The 15,489-nt window shown below is 38.1% G+C and overlaps 1 protein-coding gene across 1 annotated transcript in view; it reads left to right on the forward strand.

Moving 5' to 3' along the window:
- The window catches only part of DOK6 (docking protein 6), a 253,286-nt gene that overhangs the window by 120,626 nt on the left and 117,171 nt on the right, over nucleotides 1-15,489 (forward strand). Inside the window, exon 3 of the mRNA XM_055706156.1 lies at nucleotides 4,545-4,659. Within this exon, the coding sequence (XP_055562131.1) occupies nucleotides 4,545-4,659 (115 nt within the window). The remainder of the gene's footprint in view (nucleotides 1-4,544; nucleotides 4,660-15,489) is intronic.

A 15,489-nucleotide genomic window follows, 5' to 3' on the forward strand; every position in this document is an offset into this window, starting at 1 on the left:
ACAAACTGAAACACAGGAGGTTCCCCCTGAACATCAGGAAACACTTTTTTACTGTGAGGTTGCCGGAGAAGCTTACCGAGTCTCCCACCTTGGAGGTATTCAAAAGCCATCACCCATGGTCCCAGGCAATGTGTTCTAGATGATCCTGCTTGAGCAGGGGTTTGGGCCACATGACCTGCAAAGATCCCTTCCAACCTCAACTGTTCTGTGATTCTGTGAAATTTGATGCTTTCTCAGATACAATGATGAGACTGAGAACTAAAGCTCCGTTACTTTTTTTCTTTCTTTTTTCTATTAATTTGCCCAGTACTATTAGTTATTTTTCCTAATATCTCTATAAATTCCCTTTATCCTCAGAATATTATGACTAAAACTGTATTAGTTCCAAGAAAACCTTCAGTGATTGTAAAACAAAGCATTTCAAGGGGAAAGATAGGATTTTTGTTTCAAATGTTTTTCTTTCTTTTGTTTTGTTTCATTTCCTTCCTTTTCCTTTTCCTTTTCCTTTTCCTTTTCCTTTTCCTTTTCCTTTTCCTTTTCCTTTTCCTTTTCCTTTTCCTTTTCCTTTTCCTTTTCCTTTTCCTTTTCCTTTTCCTTTTCCTTTTCCTTTTCCTTTTCCTTTTCCTTTTCCTTTTCCTTTTCCTTTTCCTTTTCCTTTTCCTTTTCCTTTTCCTTTTCCTTCTCCTTTTCCTTTTCCTTCTCTCTCTTCTCTCTCTTCTCTCTCTTCTCTCTCTTCTCTCTCCTTTCTCTCTCCTTTCTCTCTCCTTTCTCTCTCCTTTCTCTCTCCTTTCTCTCTCCTTTCTCTCTCCTTTCTCTCTCCTTTCTCTCTTCTCTCTCCTTTCCTCTCCTTTCCTCTCCTTTCCTCTCCTTTCCTCTCCTTTCCTTTTTTAAACTGGCAGAAATACTTTGGCTACCTGCGTTAAACCATTGAAGAAGTTGACAAGAAAAGAGATATCTCACAATATCTCATGATATTTTGAAATAGGTCTGTATTTGTGGAACAATGTACACAGGAGGAATGTAACTTCTGTGTGAAAACATGAAAGGCTCAACAAACCTTGCTTTAAAAAACCATGGTAAAAGTCAGAGAGTTTGGAAGAGGCAGTTCATGTAACTCTTTGCTTGTCACATTGGAGTTATAAGTAGTTCTTTGCTGTCTAGGGAGGCAGTATGATTCCAGAGACAAAGGAAAGTTGAAGTGTGTTTAAAACAAAGCCCCTTTTTTCCCTGCAGGGAGACTGTTTTTCTTCACTTGCCTTGCATTTTGTTCCACCAGATCTCTCGTATGGGTGCCAAAAAGCAACATGTGAGAATTTGGTAGTGTTTTCTTTGTCTCTTTCCAACGTTAAATTCCCACCAGCAGCAAATAAAATGAAATTCTATTTTTTATTCATTTTCTGCTAACAGTATTCGTAAGTGTGTGAATAATCTTCCATTAAAAAAAAAACACTAAAAACAAAAAACCCAAACTGTTCTGTCAATATATTAAATAAAACAGGCTTAATGTAGTGATCAACAAGAGAACCCATAAAATCATCTTTATAGATGGCTAGGTATGCGTACTCAGTTTTCTGTAGTTAGGTTTTGAACAAAAATTACTGTGAAAATTATGCAGCTTTGATGCCAGGAATTTAAGTTTTTCAGATGTATGATTAAACTTATCAGCATTGCAGGATCTTTCAGTAACCCATAACACTCAAATGTTAAAAAAAAAATAGATCACTGCTGTCTGAGAGAGACTGGAAGGAGGCTTAATACGCCCTGTTGTCACTTTTCAGAGCACTTCTATTTCCTTTTTTTTATGCTGTTCCAGAAAGAAACTTTTTAACATGACAAGATTTAAGGGTTTTTTTCTGCATGATGTGCAGTCACATGTGCACACACATGTAAAAATATCACTGTTTAATTTGCTTGTGTTAGAATCATGGGATTTTTTCTTCCTGTTGTTTTCCCTTTCATATTGCATTGCCAGTTACCTTGTTGAACCTTTGAGAGGAAAGCTATGTATATCTTTAAATTATTAAAAAAATATATAAATTCTCTTCAAGAATAATCTGGACTTTTTTGTGTCCCAAATCTTTTTAAATCTTTTGTTCTTATATCCTCTTCTTATTTAGCAAGACTAGTAGATCCGCATCTTCTCTGTTTCCTACTTTCGGACCTTCTGGGTCTTCAGAATTCAGTCATGACTTCTGGATCTGATGTTGTTTCCTCAGATTTTGAATTTTAGAGTCTGTTCTCTCCTCTGCCTGCTGATGCTTTCTTTTTCCTTTTATGGGATCTCCTTGAGATCAGTGCTTTGGGTAAGCCATAGGAGCCCTTTGACATACTAGATCATTTATTGTGCATAGATCAAGGAAAATTAACACAGATTTTAGTCATTCCTTTCATGGGACAGTGGTGTTCAGCCCTTCTCTTTCCCCCCAAGCGAAAAAGAGAGAAATAAACAATTTTTTGCAAAACCCTGAAAATGCATGACTAAAATTAAAATTGTTAGGGATTAGGAACCCAATGGCAAGACAAATGTTGCACCTGTGTCCAAAAAAAAAGGCCAAAAGATCAACCTGGGGAACTACAGGTCTGGCAGGCTCCCTTCAGCCCATGTGAAGAACCATGGAGTGTGTCCTCTTAAAATATATTTCTGGGCATGTGAGGGAGAAGGTAGTAATTGGGAAGAGGCAGCATGGATTTACCAATGGTAAATCATGTCTGACCAAACTGATAGCCATCTGTGATTTGGAATGAGGAGAAACCAGTGGATGTTGTTGAGTACTCAACTTTAGCAAGGCTTTTGACATTGTCTCCCATGATATTCTTATATCGAAGTTGGAACATTATCATCTTGGTGGCTGGATGTCTAGACTGTGAAAAGGTGGTCAGCTAGGCAGACCCAGAAAGTCATGGTTAATGGATCATACCCTACCCGGAGGTCGGTATTGGGACCTGTCTTGCTTAGTATTGTTATCAGGGACCTGGAGGAGGTAATGAGTCATGCACTTACCAATGTGCAGGTAGCAAATTAGGAAGGATCAGACGATAGCCTTTCAGTAGTCAGGGTACCTTCCAGATACCTGAACAGGCTGGAGAAATAGGCTGACTGGAACCTTGTGAAACTGAGTAAAGGCAAGTGCCAGGCACTGGGCCTAGCATGGAGAAGCCCCTGCGATGGCACAAGCTCAAGATGGACAGACTGGGAGCAGTCCTGTGGGCAGGGCCCTGCGGCTTGATGCCTCAGCCGGCAAAGATGGCCAACAGCTCCATGGTCTGTATGAACAGGATTAGGGCCAGTCAATACAGGGGGTGATTATCCCACTTTGTTCAGCACTGATTAGATCATACCTAAAGTACCACGTCCAGTTTTGGCCCACCTTTACAAGCCAAGGTGTTGACAAACTGGAGTGAGTTTTGCTGAAGGCTGTCAAGAGAAACCCCACAGCAGCAGTCTTCAGTTCTGGTCTCAGGTTTGTAATCAGAACCTACACGTTGCACTTGATGTTTTGTCTCAGTTTCTTTCCTTGGCTTCTTGATGGCTCTTACTGCTCCTCTGCTCTCAATCTTTTTTGCAGTGTCTTTGCCCCAACATGTCCTATTTTTTCACTGCACCATATAAGATCTGTCTCAAAAAAACATTCTTTCCAGCATATGAAAAAGAATGCTGGAGCTGTACACAAGGAGCATAAAGATCACAAAACAAAACAAAACCCCCACCCACATTCAGTCCATTTTTTCCCTAGGCAGAGATGGCCAAACTCATATGGATGACATTTTTAAGAAATTAATTCTGCCTGAGGCAGATGTCCTGCCTGGAAAAGCTAACTATAAACAGATAAAGTTTGCCCAGAGTTCCAAGAAACTGAGAAAAAGATTTTATAATGTGAAGTGTCAAGCAATTTAAGATAGGCTGTGCTACCAGCTCTGGTTGTAATAACATATTTTCTTCCATTTGTGTTAATTGTGGTTATCTACTTGCATCAAAGGAAGATAGATTGAATTGCTTATGCTGTAAACTTGCTACAAGAGTATTTTTTTTGTTGGTAAGCTTTTCTAATATTTGGAAAATAAAATTTTGAGTACTTATGAGGATGACACTTTAAAGGCAGATGAAAATCTATCCTTACAAATGTAGTGATACTAATTGGCATGATAATTGAATTACTTCCCTTAACAAATAAACCACTGTTGTTCCTACATTAGGTTATGTATTTGATGCAGATTCTGAAATGGATCAAAGATGTACAAATATAAAGATTGAAAAATATATTATAGAATAATCATAAGGCTGTCTTGATGTCATTCTAATAACTATATTTCTAAGTTATTCATTAGAGAATCAGACCATTCACTTTTTAATACGTTACATTTTATAGAAAGTTTTGCACCTTTAAACTCTACTTATTTATGTGGGTTTTATCAGTTAAAAATCTTATAAATGTAAATAACCTTAGGGGGGAAAAAGCATTATAGTAAAAATTGAGTAGTTATGGTTAATAGTTTTCTTTGTACTATTTATACACTGGCCTAAAATAACTTTTCTTCATTTTAAGGTAACTGAGCTGCACAATATCAAAAACATAACTAGATTGCCTCGAGAGACAAAGAAGCATGCAGTGGCAATTATCTTTCATGATGAGACATCAAAGACATTTGCGTGTGAGTCAGGTAAGCAATTGGTACTGCATCTCTGGCTTCAAGAGATGAAGTTACACATCAAGGTCTTGCTCAGATGAATTAAATTAAAGCACCAGATAGAAATCCTTAGTTTTAAAAAAAAAAAGTTGTTCTAAACAAGAACTTTGGAGTTTGGGGTATAGGTTTTTGGGGTTTTGGTAGGGTTTGGTTTTTTTTTAATATACTTCAAGAGATGTTGGGGTGTCACAGAGCTCTTTCTTCCATTACTTGCCTTTGGCTGCACATAGATGGTCTAAAGACTGGAGATTTTCAGCTAAACTTGTAAAACTGAGCAAAAAATATCTATGGGGTTTACTAAGTCAAGGTATGAAACATTTTTTTTTTTGCTAAGATTTGCTGTAGGCACTTACTAAACTAATAATTACCATGCCATTGCAAATAAGAGGTAAATACCAGCTAAAACCTCAGAATATTGTAAAGCTGAATTCAAGCAGTCTACAGTTTGAACAGCTACATGGTATAATGAATGAGTTAAGCTAGGAACAAGACTTGGGTGTGATGACACGTAAGTAGTTACGTGTGAGACACTGAACAGTGCACTATTAATGTAGGTTTTTTGTTTGAAACTGCAGTTATACATGTCTGTGTCCTAGGGTATATTTTACATGAAAAAAATGTTTTTTACAAAGAATGAGAATTTTTTTAATGGCAAAGTTTCTGTTTGTTCAGGGATGTATTTGAAACTGTGCATTTTAAAATTATATCTTAATATGATCATATAATCATTGCATGGTGTGCAATCTAAGTTAAATACAATGAAACAAAATTCAAGAAACGTGGAGGAGGAGGTTAAAAGTGTAAGGTGATGAATTATGTGGATTTTGTATCAAGTATTGCAAACATTGATATGTGCATCCCATCATGAAAGACAGATTGACAGTTCTGTTTATTCATTTAAATTTAAAAATACACACATATAAAATCTATGGCTTTCTAGGATCAGTTTAACAGATTATTAGATATGTAGTTCACATTAAAGACTTAAATTCCTAATATGTAGAATTAAAAATGACTCTACAATATGATTAAAAATTTGAAATTTAAAAATATGAATAAAATATTTTAATGTTATTTCAGCAGCACTGAAATAATTTCTGTGAAAAGTTTTCTATTTGCCTACACGTGCGTTCCCCTTTTTCTCTAATGAAAAGATCTTTTCTCTAATGAAAAGATTCCTTCCCTAGAATTACTATAGTTAGGTATATTTGAAAAGAGTGACATCAAGTCATAACTTCAGGATTCTTTCACCAAAGAAGGGGAAAACCTAAGAAAGTTCAACATGTCTGGCCCACTCATCCCTGTCTTCTGCAACAAACATGGTACAACTCCTTAACCTTGAACCCAGTTGTGTATACAAAATGCAAGTATCTTAAAGTACTAACAAGATGCCAGTATAAGCTGCCCTACCTTAACATTATGCTCTGTGCAAAGGTGTGTTTTGAGTGGATGGAGCCATGGGTGAAGTGAACCAGTGGAGAGCTTACAGGCAGAGATCAAAGGGCAGACCAACACAGGTGATATTGTAGTAGGTATCTGCTATAGACCTTCTCATCAAGAAGAGAAGACAGATGAAGCATTCTTAAGGCAGGTGAAAAAGCCTCCCAGTCCCAGGCATTGGTATGCTCGGGTGACTTCAATCACAACAGTATCTACTGGAAGGCCAGTATGACTGGACACAAGCAATCCAGATTTCTGGAACAGACTGAAGACAGTTTCTTTATATGGATGATCAATAATGTGATGACAGGAGATGCTCTGTTCAGAGACATGCTTGGCAGGATCCTGTGCATAATTGCCTTGGAGGGCAAAGGGGCCCAGGACAACTAGCTAATCTTCAAGGACATCATCCTCTGAGCACAAGAACCGTCCTTCCCATTCTTCAGAAGACAAGCATTACAGAAGACCAGTATGGATGAACATGGAGCTTCTGACTCAACTCACACACAAAAAGAGAAACACACAGAAGCCCGGACAGGCTACTTCAAAGGGATGCAGAGGTATTGTCCATGTATATAGGAATGGAGCCAGGAAAGCTCCAACTCAGCTGGAGCTGAAACTAGCTGGGGAAGTGAAGGATAGAAAAGATTTTGTAAAGTACATCAACAGCAAAAGGAAGGCTAAGTGAATGTGGGCCCACTGCCCTGTGGAGCAGTGGACCTAGTGACAAGGGTCATGAGAAAGTTTGAGGTATTGATACCTTTTGTTATACCTTGGTTTTCACTCGCAAGGCTTGTCTTAAAGCCTTCCAGGTCCCTAAGCCTCTTAGCAGTTAGTGGGAGTGAAGTAGTACCCACAGTAAAGCAAGGCAGTCAGGCATCACTTCACTCACTTGCGTATCATACACAAGTCTGCAGAACTAGATCATCAAGAATAACAAGGAGGATCCAGATAGCTATAGGCCAGTGAGCCTTACCTCAGTCCCTGAGAACATTGTTGGAGCAAATCACATGTAAGCACATGAAGAACAAAATGAATGTTTTTCACATGCAAGTCATGCTTTGTATGATGAGGTGTTTGTCAAGGGACAGACAGTGGCTGTTGTATACCTTGATTTTCACAGTCTTTGACAGCTTCCCGTAGCCTCCTCCATAGCCCTCAAATTGGTGGGACATGGGATGGATAAAGACACTAAAGCAGATAGAAAATAGGCTGGGCTGAAAGAGTTGTAATTAATGGTGCAAAGCCAAGCTTGCAAAGGCCAGCCTGTGGCCAATAGGTAGTGGATCCCTCAGGGGTCAGTGCTTGGGACCAGTACTATTCAATGTCTTCACTGACAACTTGGATGATGAGATGGAAAGTACTCTCGGCAAGCTGGCAGGTGACACCAGATTGGGGTGACCCAAATTGTGAAGGCAGGGCTGCTGTCAGAGAGACCTGGACAGGATGGAGAAATGGGCTGAAAGGAACTTACGAAGTTCAGCACAAACAAATCAAAGGTCTTGCCTCTGGGTTGGATAATACCGGGCAACAAGGCAGACTGAGGACCAACTGTCTGGAAAGCAGTTCTGCAGAAAAGACCTTGGGGTCTTAGCTGACAAACTGAATGTATCCTGGACTGCATTAGTAGGAGTGTTGACAGCTGGCACAAGAGATCCTTGCTTTCTATTCAGTACTTGTAAGACTACATCTGGAGTAATGTGTCCAGTTTTGTGCTCTCAGCACCAGAATATTGACACATAGAAGGGAACCTGGTGGAGGACCACCAAGGGTCAGGGTCAGGGTCAGGAGTACATGACATATGAAGAGGGACTGAGAGCTGAGCCTGTTCAGCCTGGAGAAGAAACAGCTTCAGAGGAACTTAGTGCTCCCTACAACTACCTGTTCTGAGATTACAGAGAAGATGGAGCTGTTTAAGTGTCAGATATCTTGCTGTTTCTGAAAGACTACAAATCTTAGATGTGGGTATAGTGGAGTTGCAATCAGTTTGGCTCTCTCCATGCCTTCAGTCTATCTAAACAGTATGAATTGCACCATCTCTATCAAATGAGACAGATAACACTGCTTTCTTTCATTAGAATCTGACTCTCTAGAACTCCAAGTGTTACGAACTAGGAAGATGTATAAAAAATTTCTTCCACAGCTCATTTCTACAACTGAGTTGTCTTCCCACAAGGAACTCTTACCATTTTTACTGCTGCTGAAATGTGCCAAGTACTTTACTTTCCTTTATGAAACTTATTGAAGTTTACGGAATATTTAGAGAGCTTCTTGTTATTTAAAATGTTTTCTTCTTCTCCTCAGATCTTTAAAAAAATGTTTACTGACAGTGGTTTCTACAGTGCCTAGATTTTTAACAGACTCATGGTGTAGAGTGGTATACACACAGTGTGGATTATTTTGGCAAATCGGGTCACCTCTTTGGTTAACACAATAATACCTCTACAAATATCTCTTCTTTCTGATGGCTTCAGTGGGAAAGAACCACTCAAGTGGTTTTGTCTATGTCCAAAATCTTCTAGAATCATAGCTGCTTGACCTTCTTGATTTATTTAAGACCCAAAGTTTCCTAATATGAACATTGTTCCACCATGGAGTTTCTAAATATATAGAAACAGATACTTTGTTTCCTACCATCTTGACTTCCAGAGGCAGATGGAAGGACAGTATCAATGAACCCCTTGCAAAAGGTCTGCTGAGTATAGAGTCAATAGTTTCTTGGAAAGGAAGTAATGCTCAAAGCAGAGTTGGTTTTATATGGGGACTGAACAATGTGAGGTAGGGTTTTTGTCAGAGTTGCACCAGTAAATGTTTTTAAATAACCATATAATTTTGAGTTTGATAGTGTGAGCTGATATCTTTTTCTCTTGTGCAGTCTAAAAGTCCCACGTGATTGAAAGTAGGAGATTTTTCTGATATTAACTCTCTTTAACTATGCAGTTAAGCACATGCTATTCTGATTTAAAATAGGCTTCTAAAGATAAAGAACACTTTGGTCCTCCACAAAAAGCCTGAGACCTGTGATACCAGCCCACTAGGTGTGCTGGCTGGGAGCCTATGCTTGTTCACTAAGTTCCTGTGCTTTCTAGGCTCTCAGTTTGCTTATTGTCTTCAAGGCAGCTACTGGCAAGTCTGGGCTCTGGATGGGCTGTAGCCCCCATATTTCCATTAGGATTAGCACATTAGTCATCTGAGCAGCATCTTAATTTTTGATAATTTTCATTTGTTAATGAAATTGGGGGGGGGGGGGGAGGGGAGCAGGGAAAAAATAAAATCCTCCATATACCTTTGTTGTCATCTAGCTGTTCCCATCACTACCACCAGTGGTTCCAACATCTACAACAGCTGTAGAAATCTGTTCAGTTCTGAAGATCTGTTGAAATATTTTAAGAGAAAAACAGCCTCAGATATTACAGTTCCTTGATTAAAAGCATGGGTTAACAAATTTTTAGAAGAATCATCCCTCTTCATGGAGAGAAGGAACCTGCTTGCTGTCACTGTATCTCTTTCTGACTATAATGGGTCTGGCCGAGCCCCCCAGCAGCCCTCCCAGTACTGTGCTTGAACTGGTGACTGGAAAGGTGGTGATAACACACCAGTGCCCTGACTGCTGCTGGGCAGGGTTCACAGGGCATCAAGGCTGCCTCTCCAACCCCCCACCGCCTCTCACCAGTAGGCTGGGGGTGGGCAGTATCTTGGGAGGGGACACAGCCAGGACAGCTGACCCAAAGTGACTGATGGGATATTTCATACCATATGATGTCTGCTGAGATATAAAAGCTGAGAGAAAGGGGGAGGAAGGGGGCATTAATTATTTATGGTGTTTGTTTTCTGGAGCAGCCACTGGGTGTACTGAATCCCTGCTTCCCAGGAAGTGGCCAAACATCGCCTACTGATGGGAAGTAGAGAATAACATCTTTTTTTTTCCTTTCCTTCTGTATGTGCAACTTTTGCAATTGCTTTCATCAAACTGCCTTTATCTTGACCAACAAGGTTTTCTCCATCTTATTTTCTGACCCCACCCCAGTTCTGCTGAGAAGGGGAGTGATAGAGGGGCTTGGTGGACACCTAGTGTCAAACCGATGTCAACCCACCACACTGACATCTGTTCTAGTGGGCAGAGACTTGTGGCTGGTGATCAGCAAGCAACATTTTTAAGTTACCTCAGTTACCATCGGAACTGTTTCAGTGGAAGTAAACTAATGACAAGTCATGGCTGATTAAATAAAATGAAAAGTAGTCTATAACTCAGTGAGCTTAAGATGGCCTCTAAAGAGTGGGAATTTCTATTCAAACCATAGGAAATTGTTGCCACCTTAGCAAGGAACATGCTAAGGTCTCAGCTTCAGCCTCCCTGAAGATCATGTGAAAGTTATTGCCATTAAGGGAATTTTAACAATATTGTAAAAATATGTTAACCAAGAATCATGAAATTCTGAGTTGCTTTAGCAACAGGGAAATGTGAAACTCTTAGGTTGATAACACATTGAGACTTGAGACAAAATTAAGGGTTGCCAAATGTATAAGCAGGTTAAGTGGAAGGACAGAATACTGTGAAGAAAAATTAAAGTTTTGGGGAACTGACCGTATTTACCCCAGCATAATAAAGGTTAAAAAAAATATTACTGTTGTTTTTTAAATACACCAAAAGGAAACAAAGGAAAGGTTTTAAGATTTAAAGGGGCCTTATCACAAGAAGAAATCTAGAATGTATATCCAGTATCAGTCTATGTTGCTATGGCTATTTAAATAGCACAAGCAACATAGACTTGAAAATAGAGGAAAATTTCTAGGACTTAAAGCAGTGAGGTTACATGCAGCCTCACAGCAATCCTTCCTCATTCCCATATGTGGTTTTTTTTTTCTGCACTACACAATGTACTATCAAAGAAATGGAAAAATTCTTTTAACTCTGGGTGCTCGCAACTGGATTTGAGGTGCTGTCTTTCCCTAATGCTTATTTGAAAAAAAGTTGTTGGGATAGGTTTTGTTTGGTTGGGTTTTGTTGGAGTTTTCTTTGTTGTTGTTGAGGTTTTTTTCCAGGTAAGTGTGCTGGTATTTTTTGTATATAAAAAGCTATGCTCAGACACATGTATATATTGAGAAGCTCATCTTCCTGCATGCCTAATACCCATAATGTGGCAGTAACGCAAATGCCCCATAAACTCTTTCTAAAGTTGCAGATATGAAGTGAGCAATTACGGTTATGCAGGTCCAGCAAGAAAATGAAAATGGCAGACATGAATACTGATTAAAGTTAGATGTTTATGGTGCTGGTATGGATGCTGTTAGCATGATGAGGATTGTGCCTTTAATAATAGCTAGCTTTCAAGGAATAAAGCTTCTGGGTTGCACTAGGTCAGTGATAGATCATCTGGGAGCATGATTTTTCCTTTAGTGATGGCAGCAAAATATTAAGTGATACAGGTCCCTGCCTCTTTTAGGCTTGGTGGACCCACCAGCACAGGTTTGTGTAAAATTTATTTTGATTTCTAAATGACAGAATGTAAGGGAAATTGATGAACTGGCAAACCTATTGATAAAAGAATAGTAGGGCATTTGCAAATAATATGGATTCAGAAGCAAGAAAGACAGTAAATTAGGGCTGAAATGTGATTTCAGTGATTGAGTATAGAATGAGAGGTAGCATGAGAAACAGAAAAGGGGCAAACCCCCAGAGAAATCTCTAAAACTGCAACTGTGAAACAAATGCAGATATCCCTCAAGATACTGACATTTGTCTGGCTTCTCTTCAGTACCATGCCCCATTCTGTACAGAAGTAGATGAATTTAAGGCGTTTATTTCTTGCCAGGCATGCATGAACTGCAGTTCGAGAGTCATGGCAATCAAGAAACATCTTCATTATGTTTAGGAGGTTATACTTTTGCATTTCCTTAAAACTTCCACTGTTCAAGTGCTGGGGAGAATTCGAAACTTCAGTTTAAGGGGTTTATCCGTCTTCATACATCTATATTGATATAACATCACTGAAAATAATATTCTTGTGGTTGTTTTGGCTCAGTCCACCATTTTAATTTCTTGAATGTCTTGTTGCTGTGATGGTTGCCTTGATAAAACTCTTATACATCTATAACATAATCTTTTTTCTTCTGTATTCTTATGCTTTCAAGTTTTTCTGAGTGCAGTCAAACTGTGATAAGTAAGCCTTGTTATAATTCTGCAAAAAAAAATAAATTGTTGAAACTGAAAGACTGTTGGTGTCAAGTGGCAATGTGTTCCACAACGCAGGGTTTTTTTTTTTAGTTCTGTACATATTTTCACTTCTAAACCTATCTTCACCATTTGTTGGTGTTTCTTTCTTTAAAAAATAAAAATTACATTGGTGCTGTCATTTGAAAAAGCAGAAATTGATTTCATTTTTGTACTGAAAAAGCTTTTGGGCAACTGCCAAATTACTACTGATTATGAGCTAGGCTTTTTCTCCTTAATAGTTTTCACAAGCAAAAATATTCTGTGCTTGAAGAGTTTGACAGATGTCAGTGGAACATTAGAAGTAATTTGTATCACTATATCCTTTGAAAGTTAAGAAGCCTGGAGGTTTTGGATTAAAATTACAGTGAAACATTGAGGCTTTGAGATGAAGCATCAGTGATCATAGCTGCTGTTATTGCTAACAATACAAATGGCTACATGAGCTTTAAAACAAGTTCCCGTTTTCACAGTTTTGTGAGTTTGAAGCTCCAGGGTCATGGAAAAATAATTCTGTATAGTTGGAGTTATTCTGAAAAAATAGTATATTTCTCTGTTAGAATGTCAGAGGTTGCTATTTGAAAATATATGACCCTGTCTTTTCTACTTTCTGTTTGTGATTTTTTTAATATTATTTTATTTTTTAATATACTGAAACAGCCTTAGTTACTTCCCTGTAAATTTTATGGTTCATTGGAGGTCAGATACATGTTCTCACTTCCACATGTGGCACGATATTTTGAGAGTGAAAAGACAGGCATTGCATGAAGCTAAATATGTTTCTCTGGATTCTTACATTCTCCCTTTTTGATCATAATATTTGAAACACTATCCACTTTCAGGGCAAAGTTCAGTGTGAGTCATGGTTATAAGTGTTATATTCTAAGATTAATATTTACAATGCATATTCTTTTGTTCTAGGCAGATAGTTCCCTTTTCATTAATAGTGACTTAATTCCTGATTTTTCATGTTTGTTTATAAATATCCATCTTTATTCTGACTTTAACATTTAAAAATTAGAAATATTTGGATTTTTGCTCTTTTTTCTTGTATCTGGTTGCATTTCTGATGGTCTTTGTTTTTCTGTGCATTTTTTTCTGTGGTTATCTGTCTGAACTATATTGTTACCATTTTCTGGCACACATTGGTAATATGTATAGCTAGCAAATGGAAGAAATACAGAAAATACTACCCCATCTTCAGGACATAGATATTGATGGAACAGGTACTATAATATTACTTTCTGTCCTTTTCATCCACTTTTAGATTATTATTTGAGTGCAAACCTAATTCTAAAATTAATTAGTGTTTAAAAGAAAATATTTTGGGAAGAAAAATTCATATCTTCTTTTAGTAGAATTGCCAGCTTCTAGATTTGAAAACAGTAGACACACAAAATGGTCACTATCCCTTCAGCGCTTCTGCCAGGCAGGTCCCTGAGCTGAGAACACTGCTGCATTTTCAATTTGTAGGGCAAATGGGGGACAGCAAGGAAACAAGGTTAACTTCCAGCCTAGCAGGATTGTGCACAGGGGCTGTGACGAAATGAGTAGGAAAGATGTAAGATTGCTAAATTTGGAAATTAGAAAAGGTAAATTTGTTCTGGGACTGCAGTATGAGAAACACTAAATTTAAGACTTTGATGGTCAAAACATGTGGAAGCTGAATTTTTTTCTTTCTTTCTGTAAAGTTGCATTACATAGTTGTGTGTATTGCAGCTATGATAAGCATTCAGTTGCCCTTGCTGTTCATGTGCTGTAAACTTGTCTGGGTACCCTTTATTAATGCTTGACATAGTGGATCTAGATAAATAGAGAAGTTCTGTATTTTTCATTCTTCCTGGACAAATATTGAAGTGTAGACACTGTAGGTGCTTTCCTTATCACAGTTTTACTCAAAGGGACTGAAATTTATATGAAATATTAACTGTTCCTATAGGAAAAAAAATCAAACAAGATAGCTGAGATAACAGTGAAGCATCCATTTTAAAGTGTGTGTAGGACTCCACGAGAGTAAAAGAGCAGAAAAATATGTTCTTGCCTGCAGAAGCTGAACAACTTCAGAAGACAAACAGAAGAAAGCAAAGAAATTTCTGCTTCCTCTGGTAGATGGTTCAAGGTCAGCTGAATATTGATTTTAGAGAGACTAGGAGAAATACATGAATCTCAAAACCTCTGCCCTAGCACTTCAGCATACAGTTACTTTTCTCCGTAAGCACAGAATAGAGGTAGGTTAGGGATAGTAGAGTCTAGGCTGTCAGGCATACGGAAGTATGGAATTGTTTGTTGGACTTGAATAGAAAGTTTTCTAATCGCTCACTTGGTTTGGTTTTGGGGATTTTTTTGTAAGCTATTAGACATCTGATGAACCTCACAGTATCTGCAGTCTCTATGTTTTATACCAGAACAAAGTGTGTATGAGTGTGATGGCACAAGCCCATAAAAATGCAGTCTAACAACATGGTCTAACACTTGGATAAAAGAAAAAAAAATAAATGTTTTTTCTTAGCCTCTTGCTGTTTACCTTAAAGTGATATCTGAAATTACCAATACACTGTGCATCTTTATATAAGATTTCTATATGAGATTTCTTCCTGATGTAATTTTGAGCTTCTTAGTGGGTTTGATAAATGTACTATGCTGGAAATAACTGCTAGTCCTATGAAACAAATATATGAAGATACTGTTTTATCCTTAGCATAATTAATGATATATATTAATTTCAGTTACAGTCTTTTGTAAACCCAAGAGAAGTGGATTCAATTTATTTCCTAGGCATATACTCTCTACCACCTAGGACTACGAAATGTAATAGTGTATGTACATTTGTATGGTTTCAAATTTACTACTTCTTCTGTTCTAAAGATTGCAATTTAAAAATAGATTTAAAAAATGTTCTTGTAAGAAGGAGATTCAAAGCTGTTTTCCTTGGAAATTCAGGGAGAACTCCAGAGCCTGATTATTGTAGTGTAGCTATTCTTCCCCAGGCTTTTAGGCTTCTGACCCCCATCACTGAGATACACCTGCCTTGATGCTGAACTTGTGGATTCTTCAGCAGCTTGCCAGGCAGACAGGCAGATATGGGTAGATTCCTGACAGTGCATCTGGGTCTTGTCTTGATGAATCTGCATTTAGTCAGAAAAGTCCCAACC

This window comes from Falco cherrug, chromosome 3 (genome assembly GCF_023634085.1).
Source record: "Falco cherrug isolate bFalChe1 chromosome 3, bFalChe1.pri, whole genome shotgun sequence".
Lineage (NCBI taxonomy): Eukaryota > Metazoa > Chordata > Aves > Falconiformes > Falconidae > Falco > Falco cherrug.